This window comes from Rhineura floridana, chromosome 14, assembly GCF_030035675.1.
Source record: "Rhineura floridana isolate rRhiFlo1 chromosome 14, rRhiFlo1.hap2, whole genome shotgun sequence".
Classification (NCBI taxonomy): Eukaryota; Metazoa; Chordata; class Lepidosauria; order Squamata; family Rhineuridae; genus Rhineura; species Rhineura floridana.
Window position 1 is genome coordinate 32,457,013 of NC_084493.1, and position 25,726 is coordinate 32,482,738.

The 25,726-nt window shown below is 45.5% G+C and overlaps 1 protein-coding gene across 4 annotated transcripts in view; it reads right to left on the bottom strand.

The window, feature by feature from the left end:
• THSD4 (thrombospondin type 1 domain containing 4) overlaps window positions 1-25,726 on the bottom strand; it is a 699,350-nt gene that overhangs the window by 554,885 nt on the left and 118,739 nt on the right. For 2 of the 4 annotated variants that reach the window (XM_061595164.1, XM_061595163.1), the window contains one exon: window positions 1,815-2,259. In XM_061595164.1, the coding sequence (XP_061451148.1) occupies window positions 1,815-2,259 (445 nt within the window). The remainder of the gene's footprint in view (window positions 1-1,814; window positions 2,260-25,726) is intronic. The other 2 variants (XM_061595167.1, XM_061595165.1) reach the window with 2 other exon arrangements.

Genomic DNA, 25,726 nt, shown 5'->3' on the forward strand with positions numbered 1-25,726 from the left:
TGAGAGTAGCTATACGTGCACCCTGGAATTCAGGAAAGCTGATTTTAATAAACTCAGAACAATTGTAAGTACGGTTCCATAGCAAGCCACCCTAATGAGAAAAGGAGTCCAAGATGGGTGGGAGTTCCTAGAAAAGGAAATTCTAAAAGTGCAATGGCAAGCAATTCCAACAAGGAAAAAAGGGGGGAAACAACAGAGGAACAAATGTGGCTTCACAAAAAGCTGACCTGTAAACAAAAAAGGACACATACAGGAAGTGGAAAGAACGCCAGGCCACAAAGGAAGAGTACAGGCAGGTATCACGGAATTGCAGGGATGGTGTCAGGAACGCTAAAGATGAGAATGAGCTGAGGTTAGCAAGGGATGCTAAAAGCAACAAAAAAGCTTTCTTCAGGTATGTACATAGTAAAAGACAGAGAAAAGAAACGGTGGCACAGCTAATCAATGAGGATGGCAAAATGATAACAGGTGACAAAGAAAAGGCAGAAGTTCTCAATTCCTACTTTGGTTCAGTCTTCTCCCAAAAAAGGATCTGTGACCCTCCCAGGAAACATGAAGTAGAAGGGGCACGATTGGAGCATGAGATTGATAGACAAATGGTCAAGGAATACCTAATCACTTTGAACGAGTTCAAATCGGCAGGGCCCGATAGACTGCATCCTAGAGTATTTAAGGAACTGGCTAAAGAACTCTCAGAACCACTGTCTATTATCTTTGCGAAATCATAGAGGACAGGTGAAGTGCCGGATGACTGGAGGAGAGCTAATGTTGTCCCTATCTTCAAAAACGGCAAAAAGGAGGAACCGGGGAACTACAGACCAGTCAGCCTAACATCAATCCCTGGAAAAACTCTGGAGCAGATTATAAAGCAGCCAATTTGTAAGTACCTTGAAAGCAATGCAATGATTACTAGGAGCCAACATGGATTTATGAAGAACAAATCCTGCCAAACTAATCTTATCTCATTTTTTGACCGGGTAACCTCCCTTGTAGACTGCGGGAATGCTGTGGACATAATATATCTCGACTTCAGCAAAGCTTTTGACAAAGTGCCCCATGATATTCTGATTAGCATATTCTGTGGGCTGGATGGAACAACTATCAGGTGGATCCACAGTTGGCAAAGATGAGGGGGGGAAACCCAAGATGCTGGAGACAAAGGAATGCAAGAAAAAAAATCCAAATTGATTTATTGAGAGAATGAGCCCAACGCGTTTCAGCCACATAAAACTCAGCCTTCGTCAGGGGCTAGAGATAAAATACACATAAGTATAATCAATATCTGTATCAACTCACAGCATACATAGTAAAAAGGAACGGGAAACGGGAAAAGGGACAATCTGAATACTCACGTACCAAACGTGAAATCTGTATCCAAAGTTGTCTTTTAAACAAATTGTACAAATATTGCAAAAAACTTAATTCTGCACATACAAAGTGAATCAGGTAACTGCCTAGGTCTCTCTCAGCCCAACCTGGAGATGCCAGGGATTGAACCTGGGAACTTCCACATGCAAAAGAGATCCTCTACCAATGAGCTGCAGCCCTTCTCCAGGATTGTCAGCTTTTAGTCATAATAATTTAATAGGAGCTCCATGTGCAGGCACTCTGAACACCAGGTACTGGAGACAAACAACACAGGCCCTCCTTCATGCTTTCCTTGAAAGCTCCCAGAGGCATCCAACTGGCTGCTATTGGAAACCAATTTGATGGACCTTGTCTAGCAAAGCAATTCTTCCCTTCCTGAGAAGCTCTTAACAGCCCTATAAACCCAGCAAAGTTCCTAAAAATGAACGAGAATGGCATCCACTTACATTTGTGTTGCAGAGTTTGTGCTGCTTGTAGGCTCCAGTGCACACGATCGCTGAGGTCCTCTGAGCAGCAGTCTGGCTTTGGGCTGGCTGGTGAGCTACGGGAACATGCGCACTCAAGTCCATGCCATGGAACAAACTTTGAGATGCTGGGAAGGCCTGCAGGCGGGAAACAGCCTGTGGGTAAATGGAGCCACTTACAACCTGAGGCCTGAATGGAGACCTGTGATCTTCTTGGTACAGGCTTCCATGATGAGGCGAAGGGTTTACCTGATGAGCAAAGGGGGTCCCACCAGCTGCACCCTGTTGGCTTGCTGTATTCCGGGCTGCCTTCCGCTGTTTTCGTGGCTGCTTTGGCACCTGTCCTGTGTCAGTCTGCAAGGGTAGTATATAGGGCACTTTCCCATAGCCATATTTCCCAGGTCCAATGGGATCTTTGTTTCTGCCTCTGAGTACAGGAGACAGGGGGATGGGGGGAAACATGAGGAAGTTAACTCAGCAACCATTTTTAAAAAAACATGAATTTAATAAACTGCTTCAAGGCCAGTTCCAGGTTCGAAGGGGCCCTGGCAAGATGCTCCCAGGCACTCTTCTAACCATGTCGGTGGCCATCCCTGCTCACTCCCTCAGTCACTGGCGTAGCTCAACGAGGTGCCCTCTAGATGTTGCTCAATTATTACAACACCCTGTGCATTGGCCATGTAGGTTGTCTCTGATGGGCACAGTGGTCCAGCAACTTCTGGAAAGCACCATTTTGGTTACTCCTGGCTTAGCTAGTGGCAGAAGCTGAACAGGGGAAGCCACCAGCCCTCCATGTTTAGCTCACAAAGTTCTGGGATGACCCTACACTGGATATTCCAGGGCAGCATGGAAATCAAAATGGCTGGTGGCTCCCCCCTGCAGAAGATCAGGTAGGTGGGCCAAATTGCAGCAGAAATTAGTCCTAGTCAAGGCTCTTAGGTCCAAGAATGACCAGTGCAGCCATCTCTCCAGAGCAGTTTGCAACCTTGTTAAGAACCAAATCTCCTAGCAAGGATTGCTACCCAAACCCCTTCCTGCCTCCTGGTTTACAAACTCCATTGTTTGTAAACCAAGCAATGTTTACAAAAATGCATACTAGGAGAAAGTGGACATAAAAATAAACATATTTGTGAAAATAACATACAACAATGCATTGTATTAGGAGCAGAGCTTGGAAAAGTTACTTTTTTGAACTACAACTCCCATCAGCCCCAGCCAGCATGGCCACTGGATTAGGCTGATGGGAGTTGTAGTTCAAAAAAGTAACTTTTCCAAGCTCTGAAGGAGAAATTGTTTGCAAAAACATGTACATTTGTCAAAATTTTGCATACAAAAATGTGATTATCAGCAGCAAATTGCACTAAAATGCTGGATAATTTTCATGAGGATTTTTTTAAAAAAAATCATAAATTGCTAGAGAAATGCAGAGAACTGAATTTAAGATTGGAAAAATGAGAAACTGAGAGGACCAAATGTGACATATCTTTCCATCTCTAGTGGAAAGGTCTGGCCTGAGCAGCTAAAGAGCAGAGGTAGCTGAAGAGACAGAGGCCAAACTGCAGACAGCCATTCAGAGCCAAGATGACAATTCCTTTGGCTGTGAGTTCCAGACTGATACAGCCAGACAAAACAGAACTGAAGAGAAAGCAAGTACAGCAGGTTACAACCCACAGGGAACAAGAAAGCAGACGTGTAGGGCTGTATTCAACTAAGTCCTACTCAGAGTAGACCCATTGAAATTAATGCTCCTGTTAGTCAAGTCCAATGGGTTACTCTCAGTTGGACTAGCATTGAATACCACCCACCATACCTCCTCTCAGCAACCAGTTGCCCAGAATGAATACAGTACGCCTATAGAGTGGGCAGTGCTATGGGGTTGGCTTTCACGTTTCATTTGACTACTGAGGATTGGATTCTTGCTCAAGGCAGGGAACTTGTAGCTACTGAATCCCCAGCAGAAGTCCATTCAGCTTCTGCTTAAATACCTCCAGCAAATGTGAGCCCATCACCTCCCGACACTTTATTTTACTGTCAAACAGCTCTTCCCATTGGGAAAATTCTTCTAGTGCAGACTTTTCCAACCTTTGGGTTCCCAGATGCTGCTGGACTACAACTCCCATCAGCCTCAGCCAGCATGGCCAGTGGTCAGGAATTACGGGAAACTGTAGTCCAGCAACTTCTGCGGACCCAAAGATTGGGAAAGGCTGTTCTAGTGTTTAGCCAAGATCTACCTTCCCGCCATTTCCAGTTTTACTCAAAGGACCAACAGAGAACAAATAGAGCTTCCATGTTTATAGTATTGGAAGGGACCTTGCAGAGCCAATACGTATGTCTGTAAATATCAGTTGTTGGCAATGAATAATGAGCAAGGGCCATTATTCATGCCCTACTAACAGTCTTCCTGGAAGGAAAGGTTCAGAAAAAGGCAACCAGAATTATCAAGGGGATGGAGCAACTCCCCATTCAGGAAAGGCTGCAGCATTTGGGGCTTTTTAGTTTAGAGAAAAGGTGAGTGAGAGGTTACATGAAAGAAGTGGATAAAATTATATATGGTGTGGAGACTGTGGACAGAGAAAAAAGCTCCTCTCTCATAACACTAGAGCAGTGATTCTCAAACGGTGCGCCATGGCACACTCGTGCACCGCAAGAGGTGGCTAGCTGTGCCGCGAATGTTATGAAAGTATATTGTTATTATTATTAAGTTATTTTTATTCATAGTTTAAATTTTTTTTTTTAATTTTGTACACAAAGTGCGCCAGAAATTTTTTATATGTTTTACAGTGCGCGGTGAAGCAAAAAGGATTGAGAACCACTGTACTAGAGAATTCATGGACATCCAATAAGCTGGGGAAAAAGTCCTCCTTCACACAGCCAGCATGCTGTATAGCTAAACTATGGAATTCGCTCCCACCGGAGGCAGTGATGGCCACCAACTTGGATGGTTTTAAAAGAGGATCAGACAAATTCATGGAGGAAAAGGCTATCAATGGCCATCAGCCTCAATTAACACATCATTGGCTGGCAGCAGTAGCTGGGAGGTACCAGCCACACATATAAAGTCAGAGCGCCCTAGCGAGGGAGCCTGCTCCACAAGCTAGAGGGAGCCCCAGCTGACGAAGCGTCAAGGCGAGTCAAGCAGCAGAGCGAGTTCGGCAGCAGGGCGAGGAGGCCAGGGCCCCCCCACTCTACCCGTCTGTTCCCTGACCTCAACTAAACCACAGTCTCCAACCCATTGACATAATAAACCTTAAACAAAACTATGCAGGTAAGAAGCCAGCAGGGGTGTGGGGGCTTTCCAGTGTTTTGCACCGCCTGCAGCATGTACGACTATCTGCCTGTTGGACAGAAGTCGTGGGTGTGCCCTCGGTGCAATGAGCTCCTGGCTCTCCGGGAATGACTTCATTTCCTTGAGGCCAAGGTGGCGGACCTGGAACAGCGGAGAGAGGCAGAGAGGTGTGTGGAGGAGGCCTTCAGGGACGTTATAGCTGGGCCCCACTCCAACGATGATAGCTCTCCTGCTATCATGGAGAACGATGGTCTCGGGGAAGGAGAGCATCCAGCTGAGGAAGAGGGAAACGATCCCTTAGAAGGGACCCATTCCTTGGGGGATGAGCAGCTATCCTCTCGTGCCGAGGATATATCTCCAGGGGGTGGAGGGATCCTTGTAGTGGGTAATTCGATCATTAGGAACATAGACAGTGGGGTGTGTGATGGGCATGCAGACCGCAAGGTGTTTTGCCTGCCTGGTGAGAAGGTTGCGGATATCGCCCGTCGTTTAGATAGTTTCGTAGACAGTGCTGGGGAGGAGTCAGTGGTCGTGGTGCACGTTGGCACCAACGACATGGGGAAATGCAGCCATGAGGTCCTAGAAGCAAAATTTAGGTTGCTAGGTAGGATGCTGAAAGCCAGGACCTCCAAGGTGGCTTTCTCTGAAATGCTACCGGTTCCACGCGCAGGACCAGCCAGACAGGCACAGCTTCGCAGTCTCAATGCGTGGATGAGACGATGGTGTTGGGTGGAAGGGTTTGGATTTGTTAGGCACTGGGGAACATTTTGGGACAAGCTGGGCCTGTACAAAAGGGACGGGCTCCACTAGAACCAGAATGGGACCAGACTGCTAGCACTTAAAATTAAAAAGGTGGCAGAGCAGCTTTTAAACTGACTCAGGGGGAAAACCCGACAGGAGCTGAGGAAGGTCCGGTTCGGAATAAACCTCCCCCCTGGGATAAAGACCAAAGAAATGATGAAATTTTAAAAGGGGTAGGCCTAGAAGTAGGCATTGTGAGAGCAGGGGCACAGGATATAAATTCAGAAGGGCAAAATTACCACAGGCCAAACCACAAGTGCCAAAGACACTTGAAGCGAGACATTGCTTACAAGTGCCTGTATGCTAATGCTAGGAGCCTCTGAACCAAGATGGGAGAACTGGAGTGCTTGGTCTTAGAGAACAGCATTGATATAGTGAGCATAACGGAGACATGGTGGAATGGAGAAAACCAGTGGGATACAGTTATCCCTGGATATAAACTATATCGGAAGGACAGGGAAGGACGTATTGGTGGCGGAGTCGCTCTATACGTGAAAGAAGGCATTGAATCCAGCAAGGTCGAAACCCCAAAAGAGGCAGACTCCTCCACAGAATCGTTGTGGGTGGTGATACCATGCCCCAGGAGGGACTTAATACTGGGAACGATCTATCGTCCCCCTGATCAAAATGCTCAGGGAGACCTTGAGATGAGATATGAAATTGAGGAAGCATCCAAACTAGGAAATGTGGTCGTAATGGGTGACTTCAACTACCCAGACATAGACTGGCCGCATATGTGTTCCAGTCATGACAAAGGAGCCAAATTTCTAGATATTCTAAATGACGATTCCCTAGACCAGTTGGTCATGGAACCGACCAGAGGGACAGCAACCCTGGACTTAATCCTCAGTGGGGATCGGGACCTGGTGCGAGATGTAAGTGTTGTTCAACCGATTGGGAGCAGTAACCATAGTGCTATTAAATTAAACATACACGTAAATGGCCAATTGCCAAGAAAATCTAACACGGTCACATTTGACTTCAAAAGAGGAAACTTCACAAAAATGAGGGGATTGGTAAAAAGAAAGCTGAAAAACAAAGTCCAGAGGGTCACATCTCTCGAAAATGCTTGGAAGTTGTTTAAAAACACTATATTAGAAGCTCAACTGGAGTGCATACTGCAGATCAGAAAAGGTACCGCCAGGGCCAAGAAGATGCCAGCATGGTTAACGAGCAACGTCAAGGAAGCTCTTAGAGGCAAAAAGTCTTCCTTCAGAAAATGGAAGTCTTGTCCGAATGAAGAAAATAAAAAAGAGCACAAACTCTGGCAAAAGAAATGCAAGAAGACAATAAGGGATGCTAAAAAAGAATTTGAGGAGCACATTGCTAAGAACATAAAAACCAACAACAAAACATTCTATAAATACATTGAAAGCAGGAGACCATCTAGGGAGGCGATTGGACCCTTGGATGATAAGGGAGTCAAAGGTGTACTAAAGAACGATAAGGAGATTGCAGAGAAGCTAAATGAATTATTTGCATCTGTCTTCACAGTGGAAGACATAGGGCAGATCCCTGAACCTGAACTAACATTTGCAGGAAGGGATTCTGAGGAACTGAGACAAATAGTGGTAACGAGAGAGGAAGTTCTAGGCTTAATGGACAATATAAAAACTGACAAAACACCGGGCCCGGATGGCATCCACCCGAGAGTTCTCAAAGAACTCAAATGTGAAATTGCTGATCTGCTAACTAAAATATGTAACTTGTCCCTCGGGTCCTCCTCCGTGCCTGAGGACTGGAAAGTGGCAAATGTAACACCAATCTTCAAAAAGGGATCCAGAGGGGATCCCGGAAATTACAGGCCAGTTAGCTTAACTTCTGTCCCTGCAAAACTGGTAGAAAGTATTATTAAAACTAGGTTAACTAAGCACATAGAAGAACAAGCTTTGCTGAAGCAGAGCCAGCATGGCTTCTGCAAGGGAAAGTCCTGTCTCAGTAACCTATTAGAATTCTTTCAGAGTGTCAACAAGCATATAGATAGAGGTGATCCAGTGGACATAGTGTACTTAGACTTTCAAAAAACGTTTGACAAGGTACCTCACCAAAGACTTCTGAAGAAGCTTAGCAGTCATGGAATAAGAGGAGACGTCCTCTTGTGGATAAGGAATTGGTTAAGAAGCAGAAAGCAGAGAGTAGGAATAAACGGACAGTTCTCCCAATGGAGGGCTGTAGAAAGTGGAGTCCCTCAAGGATCGGTATTGGGACCTGTACTTTTCAACTTGTTCATTAATGACCTAGAATTAGGAGTGAGCAGTGAAGTGGCCAAGTTTGCTGACGACACTAAATTGTTCAGGGTTGTTAAAACAAAAAGGAATTGCGAAGAGCTCCAAAAAGATCTCTCCAAACTGAGTGAATGGGTGGAAAAATGGCAAATGCAATTCAATATAAACAAGTATAAAATTATGCATATTGGAGCAAAAAATCTGAATTTCACATATACGCTCATGGGGTCTGAACTGGCGGTGACCGACCAGGAGAGAGACCTCGGGGTTGTAGTGGACAGCATGATGAAAATGTCGACCCAGTGTGCAGCAGCTGTGAAAAAGACAAATTCCATGCTAGCGATAATTAGGAAAGGTATTGAAAATAAAACAGCCGATATCATAATGCCGTTGTATAAATCTATGGTGCGGCCGCATTTGGAATACTGTGTACAGTTCTGGTCGCCTCATCTCAAAAAGGATATTCTAGAGTTGGAAAAGGTTCAGAAGAGGGCAACCAGAATGATCAAGGGGATGGAGCGACTCCCTTAAGAGGAAAGGTTGCAGCATTTGGGGCTTTTTAGTTTAGAGAAAAGGCGGGTCAGAGGAGACATGATAGAAGTGTATAAAATTATGCATGGCACTGAGAAAGTGGATAGAGAAAAGTTCTTCTCCCTCTCTCATAATACTAGAACTCGTGGACATTCAAAGAAGCTGAATGTTGGAAGATTCAGGACAGACAAAAGGAAGTACTTCTTTACTCAGCGCATAGTTAAACGATGGAATTTGCTCCCACAAGACGCAGTAATGGCCACCAGCTTGGATGGCTTTAAAAGAAGATTAGACAAATTCATGGAGGACAGGGCTATCAATGGCTACTAGCCATGATGGCTGTGCTCTGCCGCCCTAGTCAGAGGCAGCATGCTTCTGAAAACCAGTTGCCGGAAGCCTCAGGAGGGGAGAGTGTTCTTGCACTCGGGTCCTGCTTGCGGGCTTCCCCCAGGCACCTGGTTGGCCACTGTGAGAACAGGATGCTGGACTAGATGGGCCACTGGCCTGATCCAGCAGGCTCTTCTTATGTTCTTATGTTCTTATGGCTATGCTCTATGTCCATGGCTGAAGGCAGTATGCTTCTGAATATCAGTTGCTGGAAACCACAGGAAAAGAGAGTGCTCTTTTGCACTCAAGCCCTGCTTGTGGGCTTCCCATAGGCATCTGCATGGCCACTGTGGAGAATTGGATGCTGGATTAGATGGACCATTGGCCTGATCCTGCAGATTCTTATATTCATATGTGGTTGTGGCCAGTTCTGTGGGAGCTTGAGGCTTGCAGGAAAAGCAGGCAATGTCAGAAGGCAATCAGTAACATGACCCTGGCCAGCTCCCCGCTGGCTGAAGTGCTCTCCTCCTAAGGCAGCTACAGAAAAATGTTATCTCAGCTAGAGCCAACTGAAACCTCAGGTAGCCTGACCAGACCTGGAGTACGGTAGGCACCACCTCCCAGGTGGAGCTGGCTGGGTAGCTAAAGGGACCTCGCCTTATTTTGCAGTCTTTGGATTCTGTGTTCCTGGGGAGATGGATATGAATCCCCTGTAGTACCAGTAAGTCAGAGGAGGGTGGTAGGGCTGTGGCTTCCTAACACGAGGATCCCAAATAAGTTACTGACGATTCTCCCCAACAAAAAGCAGTCTGAACTTAGTCTTCATCAGAGTCCTCTACAAAGACTCTAGGTCATGACAGTTTGGCCACTGAGAAAAGCAGCTGCCCCGTATCCTTGGAGATGTCTCCCAGAACCCCTGCATGATGTCACCTCTTTCCTTCAGAACCCTCCTAAAAGCCCAACTTTGGGTCAATGCCTATGTCTTCATGCCCTAGTGAATGAAGCCTTTAAGCAAGCCTAAGCTTGTATATATAAAGCAATCTTTCTCTATTTGCTCCCTGCTCCCTTCCCCTTCCTCTGTGACAAGTGTTAGATTTTAAGTGTTGGATGTTAAGCTCCCGGGAGCAGGGACCTGTACCTTTGTGAAGCACAGTTCACACTAATGGAGTTATATTAGTTAATTTTATTTATTTATTTATTTATTTGATTTATATCCCGCCCTTCCTCCCAGCAGGAGCCCAGGGCAGCATTAACACTAATTAATGAGTGTTACTGTCTGCCACCCCTTAACATAAAGTTCTTTTGCTGGCTTACAACAAACAAGTAAGAAAACAATATAAGTACAAACTAAGATGATAAAATCAGAGGCAACATAAATAAATACAACAGGAAAACAAACTCAATGCACCCCCAAAGCTAAAGTACAGATTTAAAACCCAAGAGGCCCAGACCATGTCAGTTATTTGAAAGACCTGGGTGAACAAAAATGTCTTCATCTGGTGCTAAAAAGGATTACAAAGATGGCACCAGGCGAGTGTCCCTGGGAAGGCTGTTCCATAACCTGGGTAAAAAAGGTAAAGGTGTCCCCGCACTTATAGTGCGAGTCGTTTCCGGCACTTAGGGTGACATCTTGCGACGTTTACTAGGCAGACCGTATATATGGGTGGGCTTGCCAGTTCCTTCCCTGGCCTTTCTTTACCCCCCAGCATATGCTGGGTACTCATTTTACCGACCACGGATGGATGGAAGGCTCAGTGGACCTCGACCCCTTTTACCGGAGATTCGACTTCCTCCTTCCGCCGTGAGCAGAGCTTCGGCTGCATTACCGCCGCTTACCACTCTGCGCCACGGAGGGTCTTTCCATAACCTGGGAGCCACTACTAAATAGGTCCTCTTCCCTAGTGGTCAATTCATTTGGTGTGGGCACCCAGACCAAGGCCACCAAATAAGATCATAAGGACCAGGTATCTATAGATGGGAGAAGGCAGACTTCAGGTAACCTGGTCCCAAGCTGTTTAGGATTGTAAAGGTTAAAACCAGCACTTGAAATTGGGTTTGGAAACTGATAATGAACCAGTGTAGCTGACAAAGGGCAGGCAAAATATGTTTAAAATGCCTCATGAGCAACATGAGAGGACTCTCTTATGCCCTTAGGGGAAAATCTGCACTTGGAAACAGTGCCACAATGGGGGCAAAACATGCCCTCTCCTGATGGTCCAACTGAGATGCCACAAGGGGTCCCAGTGCTTCAGCATGCAGAGCTCCTCATCCAGGTCTCTGCCAAGCACTGTCCCCTCCTCCTCTGCATACATGCCACCTGTCATACTGCAGAGCATTTCATTAAAATGACTTCTTCTTGAGCTACGACAAAAGCATGGAATCAACATTTCTGATACGCATTTTCAGTCAGAAAGGGGCATTACAGAAATCAAGGAAGCTCCAATTATCAGTGCAAAGACTCTTTCCAAATTCCTTGTTCTTTGCGTTTATTTTCTTACTCACCCTCTCCCACTGTCACTACGTTGGCTTGTTACACCAATATCTTTGCAAGTCATTTCCTTAACTTTTCAGCATTTGTGCACCCCCGGGGTTTATCATCAATCTCCGCATTTTAAGCATGTATAACCAGAGTGTTGATTTAATCTGCCAGATGAGAAGCTGTCACTCAGGACTTGTTTACATGGCTTTGCTTGTTCTTTGACAGCAGTGGGCACTGTAGAGGCACCTCTCTCCATTTTCTGTCATGACAGATTGAAATGCATTTAACTGGGCTTGAAGGCTGAAAGGGAGGCAGTTATGATGACAAAGCAAAAGTAGAGGAAACGATAAAAGTAAGAACATGGCAAAGTTGTGCAGATGAAGCAAAAGAAATGTCAAAAAAGGAGGGAATTAAATCATTTGTGGTGCTGCACATTTCCTGGGAGTTCTCCAGCTTCCATTCAATTTGCAGCTGCCATTTTGTTTTGCCCAGGAATATCAATGGACCTAACTGAGCTGAACTCTGAGCTGAACCTGATGCCATCCAGCATCCCAGACCACTGTCTATCCTAGTTGGGACAGATAGGAGTCGGAGCCAATGACATCTTCAGGACTACAAGGTTCCTCAGTCCACTGTACTCTGTGGAAAAAGTATCATTTTACCAAAACTTCCCACAATTAGTATTTAGCAAATGTCTATCACCATGGGCAGTGTGGACTATTATATTGCATCCGAAACACTTTTTTTGGGGGGGGGGGACTTAATTCCCAATGCATGAAAATTACCCCAATACAAAGTGTCTGCTTAACCCCACAGAGCAGGAGTGGTGACCCTCTGGCATGGAATTTCCTTTGCTAGTACTAGCTCTCCACCAGAATAGTCCTTGCTGAGAAGAAACTGTGATCAGGAAAAGGACACTATTTATTCATTCACTCATATCCCATTTTCTCTGCAAGCAGTAGTGTAGAGGCAAATTCAGAAGTGTAGGGTCCCTTTATGATAATCACAGCCATCCCCCTCATAGCTACACCTCCTTCTAAGATTATACAACCTTCTATGAGTATGAAAGGGGAGTGTGTTAGCTACTGAAAAGAGTATTCTCGGTGGCTGACTCAAGTGCTTTCACTCTGATTGGCTCCAATCAGCAGGAAAGGACAAGGAAGCATGTTAGAAGACTCTTCTCAGTGACCAACACACTCCCTTTTCCTGCTTATTGGCTCATAGGATGCTGAAGACATAGAGACCCTGCTGGGACCCTGCTCCCAAAATGTAAGGGATCTAAGACCCCCTGAGACCCCGGACAACTACACCCCTGTCTCCAAGGAGCTCAGGGTGGTGTACATGATTCCCCTCACCTCATTTTATTCTCACTACACCCGTGAGGCAGAGTAGGCAGAGAGACAGTGGCTGGCCCAATATCACCCAGTGAGCTTCGTTCATGACTGAGTGGGGTTTAAACCCTGGTCTCCCAGGTCCTAGTCCAACATTATACCACAGTAGCTCACCATACTTTAGGGTGGTCACATGTCCTGTTTTACAGAAGCCAGTCCTCTATTTAAAGGGCTGTCCAGTCCAAGTCCAGTTTAAAGATAAAGAATCCTCCAAAAAGAGAGCAGCAGTGGTCTTGAAGTTGTTTTTTAGCAATGAGCATCTGGGCAACAGACAGAGCAGGCATTCATGTCACCTGGTCACAGTCTTCCCTGCTATGGTGAGATGCATTGTATTTCAACTATAGTAATGACTTCTAAGCATGCACCTATAAATAAAAAATTAACACATACAAATCTGTGTCCTCTTTCAGGGTGATGCTTTTCTGTTTATGACAACATATGAGTGGTCCGCAACAAACTGCATGTGATTATTGAAGCTAGATATTATAGAAAAGAGGAATGGCAATTCACCACAATAGCCTACCCATGGCACAAATCAGGATGGGTTGTATTCAACTAAGTCCAACACAGAGTAGACACATTGAAATTAATAAACCTAAGGTAGCCATGCTATTAACCAGCCATGCTGGGTAACCAGCCAGATGGGCGACTAATAAATCAAATAAATAAATAAATAAATAAATAAACTTCAATGAGTCTACTTGCAGTAGGACTAGCATTGAACATCACCAATGGCTCAGCAATACTACAGAGAAGGATCTTGGAATTATTATTGATGAGAAGTTGAATATAAGCCAACAGTGCAATGTGGCTGCAAAAAAAGGCAAATGCTATTTTAGCCTGCATTATCAAAAGTATAGTTTCCAAATCTCATGAAGTACTGGTTCCCCTCTACTCGGCGCTAGTTAGGCCTCATCTTGAGTACTGTGTCCAGTTCTGGACACCACAGTTTAAGAAGGATGCAGACAAACTGGAACAGGTTCAGAGGAGGGCAACGAGGATGATTAGGGGACTGGATACAAAGCCCTATGAGAAGAGACTGAAAGAACTGGGCATGTTTAGTCTTGAAAAGAGAAGACTGAAGGGAGATATGATAGCACTCTTCAAGTACATGAAAGGTTGTCACACAGAGGAGGACCAGGATCTCTTCTCAATCATCCCAGAGTGCAGAACATGGAATAATGGGCTCAAGTTCCAGGAAGCCAGATTTCAGCTGAACATCAGGAAAAGCTTCCTAAGCGTTAGACCAGTACAACAATGGAACCAATGACCTGGGGAGGTGGTGGGCTCTCCAACACTGGAGACATTCACGAGGCAGCTGGACAGCCATCTGTCGGGAATGCTTTGATTTGGATTCCTGCATTGCACAGGGGGTTGGACTCTACTATTCCAACTCTACTATTCTATGATTCTATGAACCAATCCAAGGTCATCAAATCTGCAAGCAGGAACTGTGGAACAGTTAAATCTTAAACATGAGCTGACAGCTTGGAAGGATGCAGCATAGGAAGGTGTCTTCCTCTGAGTCTGTCCATCTACATGGGACTCTCCCATTGTTTCAAGCAGTGCTTTTCCCCATCACTGCCTAGAGATCCCAGGGAGTGAACCTGAAACCTTCTGCATGCTGCTCTACGACTGAACCATGCTCAGCTATGCTCCAAAGGAGATCTAGCTATGCTCTGTCAGTCTCAGCTCTCAGCAACTGCAATATGGTGGAAACAAATACTGACCTAACTTATGAGACAAGAGTGTTGTCATAAGGATATCTCAGATAATGTATGCAAAGCACCCTGAACTCTCTAAAAGTGTTATATATGTGCCAAGTGTTATCACTGATTATGTGGGGGAGGGGAAACAGATTGCATGAATTCATCTTTAGTCCAAAACTGTGTTTAATAAGTGTATAACATTAATAAGTGTATAACATCAGATCATATCACAGCCTTTGCATATCTGTTCCCATTCAGATGTTTGGACTAATTGTAATTGATTCTATGTCGTGAAACATTTAAATGTTTTTTTTCTTTTGTTTTAATAATGTTATTTGTTATTTAATTTTTGAGAATTGCATTATTTTATTGATGTATGTATTGCTATATTCGTGTTTTTGGCCATAAGGGGGGGTATAATAATAATAATAATAATAATAATAATAATAATAATAATAATTGTATCCATTGTATACTTACATCTTATATCTTAGTCTAGTGTCTCAGCTTTGACCATTCCGCCTTGGGTGCCCCTGCTAGGAGTCTAGCCTCTTGGTCTAGACTCCTGACGGCATTGCTCTTAGCTTTTTTGACACTTTCAAACCCCTTCAAAACTTTAAGGTGTGCAATTCGGAAATAATATTCCCACACATCAGATTAGTTTATGCCCACAGTTTTGTCAGGTTTTTTTTTCCTGTGCCAAGTAGCAGGGCTCACTTGAGTCCTGCAGGTCCTTCTGGCCTGGTGTATACCTCAAGCATTGCCTGTGAGAATAAACCATTTTTTTTCCTGGCTGGAACTAATCCACTGAGCACATAATTATTTCATTTATTTTTATAATGCATGTCACAAGCCCATACAACCCATACCCAAACACTACATGATGAAATGTCCTCAACATTTGTGTTTCCTGACTTGGTAATACAAATCTGGGCATGACATGATGCCTCAAATACAAAGTGACCATTAAAGCCCCGAAAGTTCTTTGGTTTGCTATTTCCCCCAAAATTGAATCCATTGGACATATCTTTCTTAATTCATTTATTTCCATTTATTACTGAAATCACAGGGGGCCCCCATGAGTACAATGTTGCCCTTGAGGTCTTCCTCTGGCAACCATGGAGCCTCTGGGCCCCCTTTTTTTCTCTCCCAAAAGTACATGGAGCTGAAGGAAGTCACTGGAAGAGTAACACTCTCTCCCACTTCCTCATTCAGCACTTAGGTGCAAAAGTCTTCATGGAACTAACTTTTATCCAGATTAATCCATCTCTTTGTTGCTTGGGTGCTGCTGATCCAGGGGAGGGGTCAGAAGTGACCAAAAGGGGTGGCACCCATGGGACTTGCTCAAAAATCCAAAATGTGCCCACAGGCCTAGGTGCTGTGCTATTGCCAAAATTCACATTCCCTGATTTAGAAATATAAATTAGAGAACTCATAATGTTGACTTCCAACACAAGGTATTACAGCCTCAAAAGCTCTTTTTCAACTCAGATTTTTAATCTGAGCCAGAAAAGCCCTTACGTTCTGCCTGCCGGACTTCATTCACATCAACTCCCTTTCTTACCTTCAACTGACGTTCTGTGACAATGGCATGAAGGAAGAGCTCTGCATTGCTAAACCACATTTGCAAAACAAGGAAAAATCATGGTTTGCTAGTTCAGATGAAAAGGCCAACTGTGGGTTGCCTTGAACCAGGAAAGGAGGGAGCAGGCGAGGCCAAGAGGCCATCCAGGCTCATTCACATAGCACCAAACTCTGGCTTGGCCTTATTGCTGAACCAACCTCACTCAATTTTATTGCAGAAATAGGTGACCTTACATGGCTGATAAAGTCATATTTCCTTCATTGAATAAGCATTTGAAAACAAAGGCTTAACTCACCTTTTTATTATTATTGTTAATGCCTTTATCGTGGTTCATGTTGTTATCTTAACTCACACCTTACTTAAAAAGAAACTGTTAATAGCTTTGGTTTTGCCTGCAAGGGCTTGGCAACCTGAAATTAGGAATGCAGTTTTCTGCTTTGAGGTAGGCAATTATGAGTTCAGTTATATATTCACTAATAGGCAAAAAAACTTGCAGTTTAAGAACGTACCTATAGCCCACAGATATTTCTGTCAAACTTTAAACAACAGGGAAATTGGGCAGCCGTAGTGAAAGCACCCGGGGAGCAGGAGACATGACCTCCTCTCCGACATATTGGACTGCCCTACAAATTGGTCAAAATACAAACACAATTTGGGTTGATCTTTCACAGTCCAATCCACTTCCTGTGGAGCTTGGAAGAATTTGGTAACATTGTGCCTCTGAGCATATGGTGAGTAGTGGCAACACCGCCCAAAGAATAGAAACAAGACATGTGCTGTGCTGATCTTGTTTTAGCAGGGAGGAAGTAACATTATTAAGACAGTTGACATAGTTCAGATAGTCACTTTAAATATGTCTGATTTACTTTGCAATTTTAGTGAAGTTTCCTTCTTTTGCTTCTATTTTTGTGAATATGTGAAGTACAGCAACACTTTGCAAAATTTACATTAAAAAAACTCCAAAAATAAAGGTGGAATAATAAGCGGAGGAGGAAGGGAGAGGAGAGGGGAAGGAGGGGAAAGCCAGGTCTCATCATTTGCATGCTTATTGAGTTCAATGGGATTTACTCCTATGTAATAATGGTTAGGATAGATAAAACTGACCATGGGGGAGGAGCAGGGGGAGGGGAGAGGAGAGAGGAGAAAGGGAGGGGAGAGGGGAGCAGAAGGAGGGGGAGGGGGAAGGAGGGGGTGGGGGGAGGAGGGGCAAAGGAAGGGGCAGAGGAGGACAGGTTTGATCATTTGCATGCTTATCGAGTTCAATGGTATTTATTCCCATGCAATCATGCTGAAGATAGATAAAACTGACCATGGGAAGGGGGTGGGGAAGGGGGAAGGAGGGGATTGGAGGGGGAGGGAAAGGAAGGGGCAAGAGGGAGTGGATAGGAGGGAGGAGAGGGCTTGATCAGGGTGCATACTTTTTGAGTTCAGTGGGATTTATTTCTGTGCAATCATGTTTGAAAATGGAAATGGACTGCCTTCAAGTCGATCCCAGCTTATGGCGACCCTATGAAGAGGGTTTTCATGAGGCTGAGAGGCAGTGACTGGCCCAAGGTCACCCAGTCAACTTCATGGCTGTGTGGGGATTCGAACCCTGGTCTCCCAGGTTGTAGTCCAACACTGACCTGGGAGAGGGGCAGGGAGGGTAGGAGGAGGGGGAGGGGAGAAGATCGGGTGGGTGGGCAGTAGGCAGAGGGGAAGCCCCTTTCCTTTCCAAAAGGAAAACATTGTGAACAGTATCATTGTTTTTCAGTGTTCCCCTCACCTTTTTATTCTACAGCAGGCACATGTGGCCTCCCACCCAAATTTAAACCAAAGCTGTCCCTGGCCACATCCACACCAGACCTTTATTTCACTTTAGACAGTCATGGGTTCTCTCAAAGAATCCTGGGAAGTGTAGTTAGTGAAGGGTGCTCAGAGTTGCTAGGAAAAGCCCTGTTCCCTTCACAGAGCTTCAGTCCTCTAGAGCGGCTGTTAAACCAGTCTAGCCACTGGAGCTCTGTCAGGGGAATAGGAGTCTCCTCTCAGCACCCTTCACAAACTACGCTTCCCAGGATTCTTTGGGAGAAGCCATGACTGTCTCGAGTGAAATCAAAGTCTGGTGTAGTGTGGTGTAGTGTGGCCCTCTGATTAGGCAAGCCAAGCAGCTGTGAGTCTGGCTTTTAGAACACTGACAGTTGGTTCTTACTGAGCATGCCCGACATTATCATTCAGTTCAATGCAAAATTTATTAAATTAATTAAAAATCAGCCAGACATTTTTTTAACTTTTAAACTGCAGAAGATGAAGGGCAGAGTATGGGGCAAGGTCAGTAATGAGATTACAGGTACTCTGTGAACATGCTGCCTGGGGCTGATGGTTGTTGGAGTCCAACAACATCTACAAGTTCCCAATCTTTGGTCTATGCCAACTGATAGCATCTCTCCAGTGTTTCAGACAGGAATGCTTCCCAGTCCAATCCGGATATAACAGGGACTGAACCTGGGACCCTGTGCATGCAAAGCAGATGCTCTACCACTGAACCACGGCCCTATTATCAGAAGACTGCTGCCAGGGCTAGAATTGGGAATCCATGGCTCTGTGCACAGCAGCCCCATGTCGTGCGCCCTCAGGATTAAAATATGGAATATCTCTCTGGGCAGTAAAGGTTCCCAGGTACTGGAGGGACTCCACCCATCCAGGCTAGCCACTGGGTCTCCTGAAGTGGAAGGAATCTAAAGGCTTCCTACTCAGATTGCAGATTTGCCTTAGCAGTGCTGCCTCAGGGTGTGTTCTATTGTTCTGTCTCCCTTCTCCCTAGTCCCATCTCAACTAACTACCAGCACTCCAAGTTCCCACTTGATGGTTGCCCTCAGTCTGACTGTGAAAAGAATACTAGGATCTGGTGCAACCTAAGTCTTATTTCATACTCTGCCCAGGTTTGCACGCTACATTCATTGTTTTGCACAGACATTAGTTTTCCTTTTATCATATAAAATTCACTGATTTTTAACCTGACAAAAAAGTCCCAAAGAGGATATAATTATCCCAGTGAAGTTCGGCCAGAAAGAAGTCAGGCAGGTCATTTATGAAAAAACAATTCTTTAAATGCTCCTTAAATAATAATAATAATAATAATTTTTATTTGTTAGTCGCCTATCTGTTTGACTGAACAAACACTCTAGGCGACTTACATAACATTTTAAAATACAATATAAAAACAACATATTCAACAATCAATCTAACATCACAAAAACAGCAATTAAAAGATACAAAAAACTACTCCACCCCAACATTCTTATAGGCCTGCCTGATTAGCCAGGTCTTTAAGGCTCAGCGAAAACTCAACAGGGAGGAGGCATGTCGGAGATCGTAGGGGAGAGAATTCCAGAGGGTGGGGGCCACCACCGAGAACGCTCTCTCTCTGGTCCGCACCAGCCTAGCTGTTTTGACTGGTGGGACCGAGAGAAAATCCTGCGTGGCTGATCTTGTAAGGCGGCCTATTTGGTGATACTGGAGGCGTCCCTTCAGATAAACTGGGCCGGAACTGTATAGGGTTTTAAAGGTCAACACCAACACCTTGAATTGGGCTCGGTAAGCCACTGGTAACCAGTGTAGATCTAACAACACCGGAGTTATGTGATCCCGGCGGCGGCTATGCTTAATCAAGCATGCCACCGCATTCTGTACCAGTTGTAGCTTCCGGACCGTTTTCAAGGGTAACCCCACATAGAGCGCATTACAATAGTCTAAGCGAGAGGAGACCAGGGCATGTACCACCTGTGGGAGTATATGTATGGGAAGGTAGGGCTGCAGCCATTGTATCAGATGTAATTGATACCAAGCTGCCCGACTCACTGCCGAAACCTGAGCCTCCACGGACAGCTGGGAGTCAAGAATGACCCGTAGGCTGCGGACCTGGTCTTTTAGGGGTAATTTCACCCCATTAAGCACCACGTCGATGTCTCCCAACCTTCCCCTATCACCCACAAGTAGCACCTCAGTCTTATCAGGGTTTAGCTTCAGCCTGTTCTCGCCCATCCATCCACTTACGGACTCCAGGCACTTGGACATGGTTTTCACAGCCAACTCTGGTGAAGATTTGAATGAGAGATAGAGCTGAGTGTCATCTGCATATTGGTGACACTGCAGCCCAAAACGCCTGATGATGGCTCCCAGCGGCTTCATATAGATGTTAAATATCATGGGGGAGAGGATAGAACCCTGTGGTACTCCACAATTAAGAGACCAAGGGTCTGAAACCTCATCCCCCAATGCCACCCGTTGGTATCTACCTGAGAGATAGGAATGGAACCACCGTAAAACAGTGCCCCCTATTCCCAATCCCTTAAGGCGGTTTAACAAGATACCATGGTCAACGGTATCAAAAGCCGCTGAGAGGTCGAGGAGGACAAGGAAGGTATATTCACACTTATCCAGTGCCCTCCTCATATCATCCACCAGAGCGACCAAGTCTGTTTCAGTTCCATGTCCAGTCCTGAAGCCCGATTGGAATGGATCTAAATAATCTGCTTCATCCAAGTGTGTCTGTAATTGCTTGGCCACCACTCGCTCTATCATCTTGCCCAAGAATGGTAAATTAGAGACTGGGCGAAAGTTGTTCGACTCTTGGGGATCCAATGAGGGTTTTTTCAGGATAGGCTTTATTACCACCTCCTTGAGGGCTAATGGCACTGCACCCTCTTCCAAGGATGCATTGACCACTGCCTTGATCCCTTCGCCCAGTCTTTCTTTACAGCTCATAATGAGCCAAGAAGGGCAAGGATCCAGTAGTCAGGTGGTTGGCTTCACAGTAGACAGCACCTTGTCCATGTCCTCAGCGAGGAGAGGCTGAAACCGATCCCATTGAACCGGAATGCAACTGGCCGACTCTGGCCCACTTCTTATATCCATGGCGTGCGGAATCATGCTCTTTAGGCGCTCGATTTTATCGGCAAAGTGTCCAGCAAATATGTCACAGGAGGCTTTAGAGTGTTCCATTGGTTCCTGAGCAACCGGACCGACCAGGCTCCGGACCACTTGGAACACCCTCCTGGGACAGCACTCTGCCGATGCAATAGAGACAGCGAAGAATTGTCTCTTCGCTGCCTTTGTTGCCACCTGGTAGGCTGCTATTGCTGTGCTAACCAGTGTCCGATCGTCTTCAGTGCAAAATTTCCGCCACCGGCGCTCTAGTCGTCTCACCTCCTGCCTCAGACCTTGCAACCATGGTGTGTACCAGGGTGCTGTCTGGGTCCTATTTAATCTGTTTTCTTCCCACAATTATGTTGTTTTATCATGTTAACCTATACCACATAAACCGATGGGGAAGAGGTCTCTGTGTCCTCACTAAAACCCCAGGATTCTTTAAAAGAAACCATGATAATGATATGAATATAAAACAAATGGAGATGTCCTCCATTTCACAAATAAAAGTTTTCCTTTTCTCAAATAATAAAGCAATAATTTGTTCCCAGCAAAGTGAGCATATTGCTTATCACAAATTGTGTTTGTGACAAACTGTATGAAATTCCATTTCCAAGCAAACTGTCAGTACCAAAAGTTTTGTCATCCTTTTATAAAGGGGAAAGGGTTGCATTCCTTTCAATCAGCATTCATCTCAACAGTACTCAGGCAAAAAAAAAGTGCTGTTAGCAAGGAAGCTATCATCAAAAAGCAAGCTACTGTTTTAACAGATAACACATGTTGAAAGACAAGGATTTCATGACATTCAACATCTCATGAGGCTTTCAGATTTACTGGACTTATCTGAAGTAGAGGCACTATCTCTCTGATAACATGTAAAGCTGCGGGTAACTTCCCCCTAAGGACCACTGCAGGCCTGTTGTTTATTTTCTAGCCACAAGAGTTCTGCTTGACCTCCCAAAGGAGATGTCAGGGACTGGCAACAAAGAGAACCAGGGATTAGGTGACGTGAATGGGGGCAATGAATCAAGGCCTTTTTATTCAATGGGCAAAAGGGCTCACCACCATTAGGGCCCACCCTGACTCAGATTCCAAGTTTATACAAGTTGTGTGTGTGTGTGTGTGTGTTTAAAACATCTCTACACAGAGCCAGTCCACAACGTTTTGATGTCTAAGGTGAAGCTCTTCTTCCCCCAATTTCCAGGTACTAAAGCTCATCAGACAGGCAGCTGCTTCTTTCTTCAATGCAGGTGACACAACATTGTCCTTTTCTGCATTCTGAGGGCAGCTCTGTCCTCCAAGGCCTCCCCACCGCTCCACTACCTCAGTCAGTCTAATGGTGGGGCTGGCCATGTCTCAACACCAGCCTTCCTCAACCTGTTGCTTTCCAGATATTTTGGGTTACAACTCTCATCAGCCCTAACCAGCACGGCATGCGCTGGCTATGGCTGATGGAAGTTGCTGTCCACAACATCTAGAGGGCAACAGGTAGGGCTGCTACACACCTTATAGATCCAGAGGTATATAGCAAAATTTGCAGACAATATTCTGCCTAACTATTTAGTGAAAAATGAGCCTGGCCCCTCCTTTTGTGAGAGAATTCACAGTAGCTACGGTTGCTATGTAAGGAAAGCAGTGATGTCCATAGAGATCAGAATGGCTTGAGTCACCATTCAGTGGTCCGTTGGTGGAATGTCCGTTAATTTGGATGCTCTTGGCTGTTGTTATTTTCTCTCCCGCAGGGCAAAAGTGAGCACTTTCCTGGATTTCAGCATCACTGCAATTGGGCTGCAGCACATCCACCCAGAAACAAATTATAACAGTACAGACATGGGGTCCATGCTTTTTCTAGCTCAGGTCTTATTTCATGTGGGAAAAGGTTTTAAGTAGGGTTGTTTTAGTTATGAGTCATTTGCAACTTGCCCTGCAAAGTACCCACAGGCATGCATCCCAGTGTCCCCATATTGTTCCAGGTATGACTGTGCTTCCCTTGGACAATCAGGCTCATAGGTTGGAGATGTTTGTTGGTCCAACTCTGCCACTGGAGGCCCAAGAGGCTTGCATGATCAAGTGCTTTCTACGAGCCGACAGACGGCCTTGCAAAAGAGCATGCAAAGAGTCCTACTGGGTCAGGTTAAAAGTCTACCTAATTCAGCATCCTGTTTGCCACACTGGCCAACCAGATGCATCATGAAGCCCACAAGGAGCACTTGTAGGCAGTAACCCTCTCCTGCTGTTGCTCCCAATCAACATCACATACCTCCAGGGCCAGTTCACTGTTTGAGGGGGGTCCTATGCAAAGTGCCTTCTAGTGAGCCCCCTGCTCCATTCACCAAGCCAGTGGGTTTACCTGGTGGTGGGCAGAACTCTTCCAAGCAGAACTGACATTTAAAGCTCCCACAATGCCCCCTTCCCTATGCAGTGTTCCTCCAGGACTCTGTGGGAAATTAATATGGCAGCTAGGCCCAGCTGCGTGGCACTGATCAAAGCTCCAGAATGACTCCAGGATAAGTATTAATAGTGGGCTCTTCAGGGGGCCCAGCAACTTCCCAGAGGCTGGCATCTGCCATGCATGCTGCTTCCTGAACCTGCAGACCATTACGACTTGCAGCCACTATGTTCAGCCCAAAAACTGATAGAGGAAATTATTTAGTAATGGAAGGGAAACCTGATGATGTGAAATTCGGAAGGAGGGGAAAAAAACATTGGAAGGCTCAGCCGCCATCTATGTCACTCAGGTGGACATCACTTCCTGCACATCACTGAAAACCATCTCCTGCTCAAAGAGACGTAAGTAGGCTCCACGGTACCACAAGGCTTGTAAAAGGTTTTGATAGAGTTTCCCATTTCAAAATTTAAAAAATGTAGTAATGTGCCTTTTAGAATGCATTTTTGTTTTTACCATCGTAAAACAAATCCTGGCTTGGGGCGCAATCCAACTTGCATTTATGCTGGGCCAAGGGGAGTTGGATGCGGCAGATCTCCACCTGAGTCGGCTGGGTCCTGGCTCAGCCGGGCTACACCCATGTAAGTCCCTCAGCCAAACTCAGCCAGGGCTCTGCCAGGACCCAGTCAGTTCAGCCAAGACCAGCACAAGTGGAGCCGGTGTACGTCTGCGTGAGGCCTGAAAAAGGGGCATGCTGGAGGTGTGTTAGGGGAGGGGTCAAGGGGAGGGGACTTAGGCCATATCCAGCTCATGTTCAAAGCACTCTTGCAGATCCCAATCCAGGCAAAAGTTGCGCTGGGGAAAATGTCGGTCTAAGAAAATAATTGCAATAGAAGTCAATGGAGAAGGCTTACTCCCCGGTAGGAGTATTTGGGGGAGCAGGTTTTTACTTTCTGGTCCCTGCGCACAACTTCCAGCTGAGCTGGCGTTTAGCCAACTCAGAAGCTCCTGAATGGCAACTGGATGCAGTGGAACTTTACACCAGCTTCTGTTGCTCCAGCAGAACTTACGCCGGCTTCCTCTGAGTTGGATTGTACTGTTGGTTTGATAGAGAAACCAAGGAAGAGACCGGCTAATGTAATTTAGATTGTCCTGGAGAGATGCCTGGATTGCTTTCTGATCCACTGACAGCCCCCATGCCACCCCTTGTGCAAGGGAAATGTTGAAAGCAAATAAATTCCCTCTATTTCTAAGGGAGCCAGTATGGTGTAGTGGTTAAGGTGTTGGACTACGACCTGGGAGACCAGGGTTCGAATCCCCACATAGCCGTGAAGCTCACTGGGTGACCTTGGGCCAGCCACTGCCTCTCAGCCTCATGAAAACCCCATTCCTAGGGTAGCCATAAGTCGGAATCGACTTGAAGGCAGTACATTTCCATTTTTATTTCTGATGTTCAGGCCGTATGTGCCATTTGTTGAGAGTACAGCACCAACACTTGTAACAAATAACCTGAAGCAGGGTGGGGGGAAGGTGATAGAAAGGCAACCTGTTCTTCCCTCGCTGATTCCTTCTTTTAAAACCACTTGTTGATATGCTTGCTCAGGCTTTACTTCTTTCCTCCTTCGTCTTGCTAGTTAGACTGATAATGTGTGTGAGAGCTAGCCTGCTGACTCTGTAATGGCAACATGAATGTCTGCACTCAGAACGGCTTTATTTCCCAGTAGTAATATACCTTAGGTTTCTTTATGGGTCTTATATATGTATGTATTTATTTATTTATTACATTTATATCCCATCTTTTTTCTCCAGGGAGCTCAAGATTGCATGCAAGATTTCATCCTCACAACAACCTTGCAAGGTAGGTTAGGCTGAGAGAATGTGACTCTGAAAAATTCAGTCAATGCAGCAGGGTCACAACAAAAGCCTCATCTGAAAGAGCCCCCCCCAAAGTCTGCTCACTGAACACTTTCCCTGACTGAGGGTGGATTCATGATCACAATCACCCTACAGTTGCTTCTGTTCGGATCCCAGGAGGCTTCAAGCTGCTGTTACAGGCACAGGTGCATGGGCCAGCCCAAGACATTTGACTGTCTGAGCTGAAGAACAAGATACCCCCTCCACTTCGATTCCATGTACAGAAGCCAACCAGACTGGGATCTATCTCTAGCGGGCCTTTGAGGAAAGAAGGATCAGGGAGGAGAAAAAGAGGAAACAGAGGGAAGAGAAGAAGATGAACGGAGGACTATTAGAAACAAAAGTGTCCTGCAGA